The sequence below is a fragment of the Cenococcum geophilum genome (assembly GCF_001692895.1).
Source record: "Cenococcum geophilum 1.58 unplaced genomic scaffold K441scaffold_3, whole genome shotgun sequence".
In the NCBI taxonomy this organism is placed as follows: domain Eukaryota; kingdom Fungi; phylum Ascomycota; class Dothideomycetes; order Gloniales; family Gloniaceae; genus Cenococcum; species Cenococcum geophilum.
In genome coordinates, this window is record NW_027137561.1 from 686567 (window position 1) to 687348 (window position 782).

Here is a 782-nt window from a genome sequence, read left to right on the forward strand (position 1 = left end):
GACTACCTTAATAACTTCTGCTCTGCGTACCTAGATAATATACTTATTTATAGCAATAACCCCTCTAAATATACTAAACACGTTTAAAAGGTCCTATAGCGCCTTAGGGACGTAGGACTTTATATTAATTTAAAGAAATATAAATTCTTAGTTATAGAAGTAAAATACCTTAAACTAATTATTACTACTAAGGGTGTCTATATAGACCCTAAGAAGGTATATATAATTACTAAATAGCAAGCCCCTAACTACATTAAGGATATATAAGCCTTCCTTAGTTTTGCTAACTTCTATTAGAAATTTATATACAACTTCTTAGGCGTAGTAGCACTACTTACAGCAATAATGTAAACGAAGGGCCTTTTTATAAAAGGAAGAAAAACGTACCTACGCTTTACCTAGACGCCTAAATATAAGAAGGCGTTCTAAGACCTTAAAAATACCTTTACTAAAGTACCTGTCCTAGCTTACTTTATACTAGGACGATAACTTTACCTTAAAACTAACTCCTTAGACTACGTTAATGCAGGCATCCTTTTCTAAATAGGTAATAACGGTCTCCTTTACCTAGTCGTATTCTACTCGTCTAAGCTTATACTATAAGAGTATAACTATAAGATCTATAATAAAGAACTCCTTATAATTATATAAGCGTTTAAAGAATTNTNACNAGAACTNTNNTTANTAGAGCCTAANTAGCTAACTAAAGTCCTTACGGACTATTGCAACCTTAAGTACTTTATAACTATAAAGNAGCTAAACNNACGCNAAGNANNTTANAA

The 782-nt window shown here is 31.3% G+C and overlaps 1 protein-coding gene across 1 annotated transcript; it reads left to right on the forward strand.

Moving 5' to 3' along the window:
* On the forward strand, nt 1–237 carry K441DRAFT_537202 (uncharacterized protein; the record flags this gene model as incomplete). Its single annotated transcript, XM_067642461.1, is given in 2 exon segments — nt 1–81; nt 100–237. Coding segments are annotated over 2 exon segments (219 nt in total), but the record flags the coding sequence as incomplete, so codon positions are not given.
* Between the last annotated feature and the right edge of the window lie 545 nt (nt 238–782).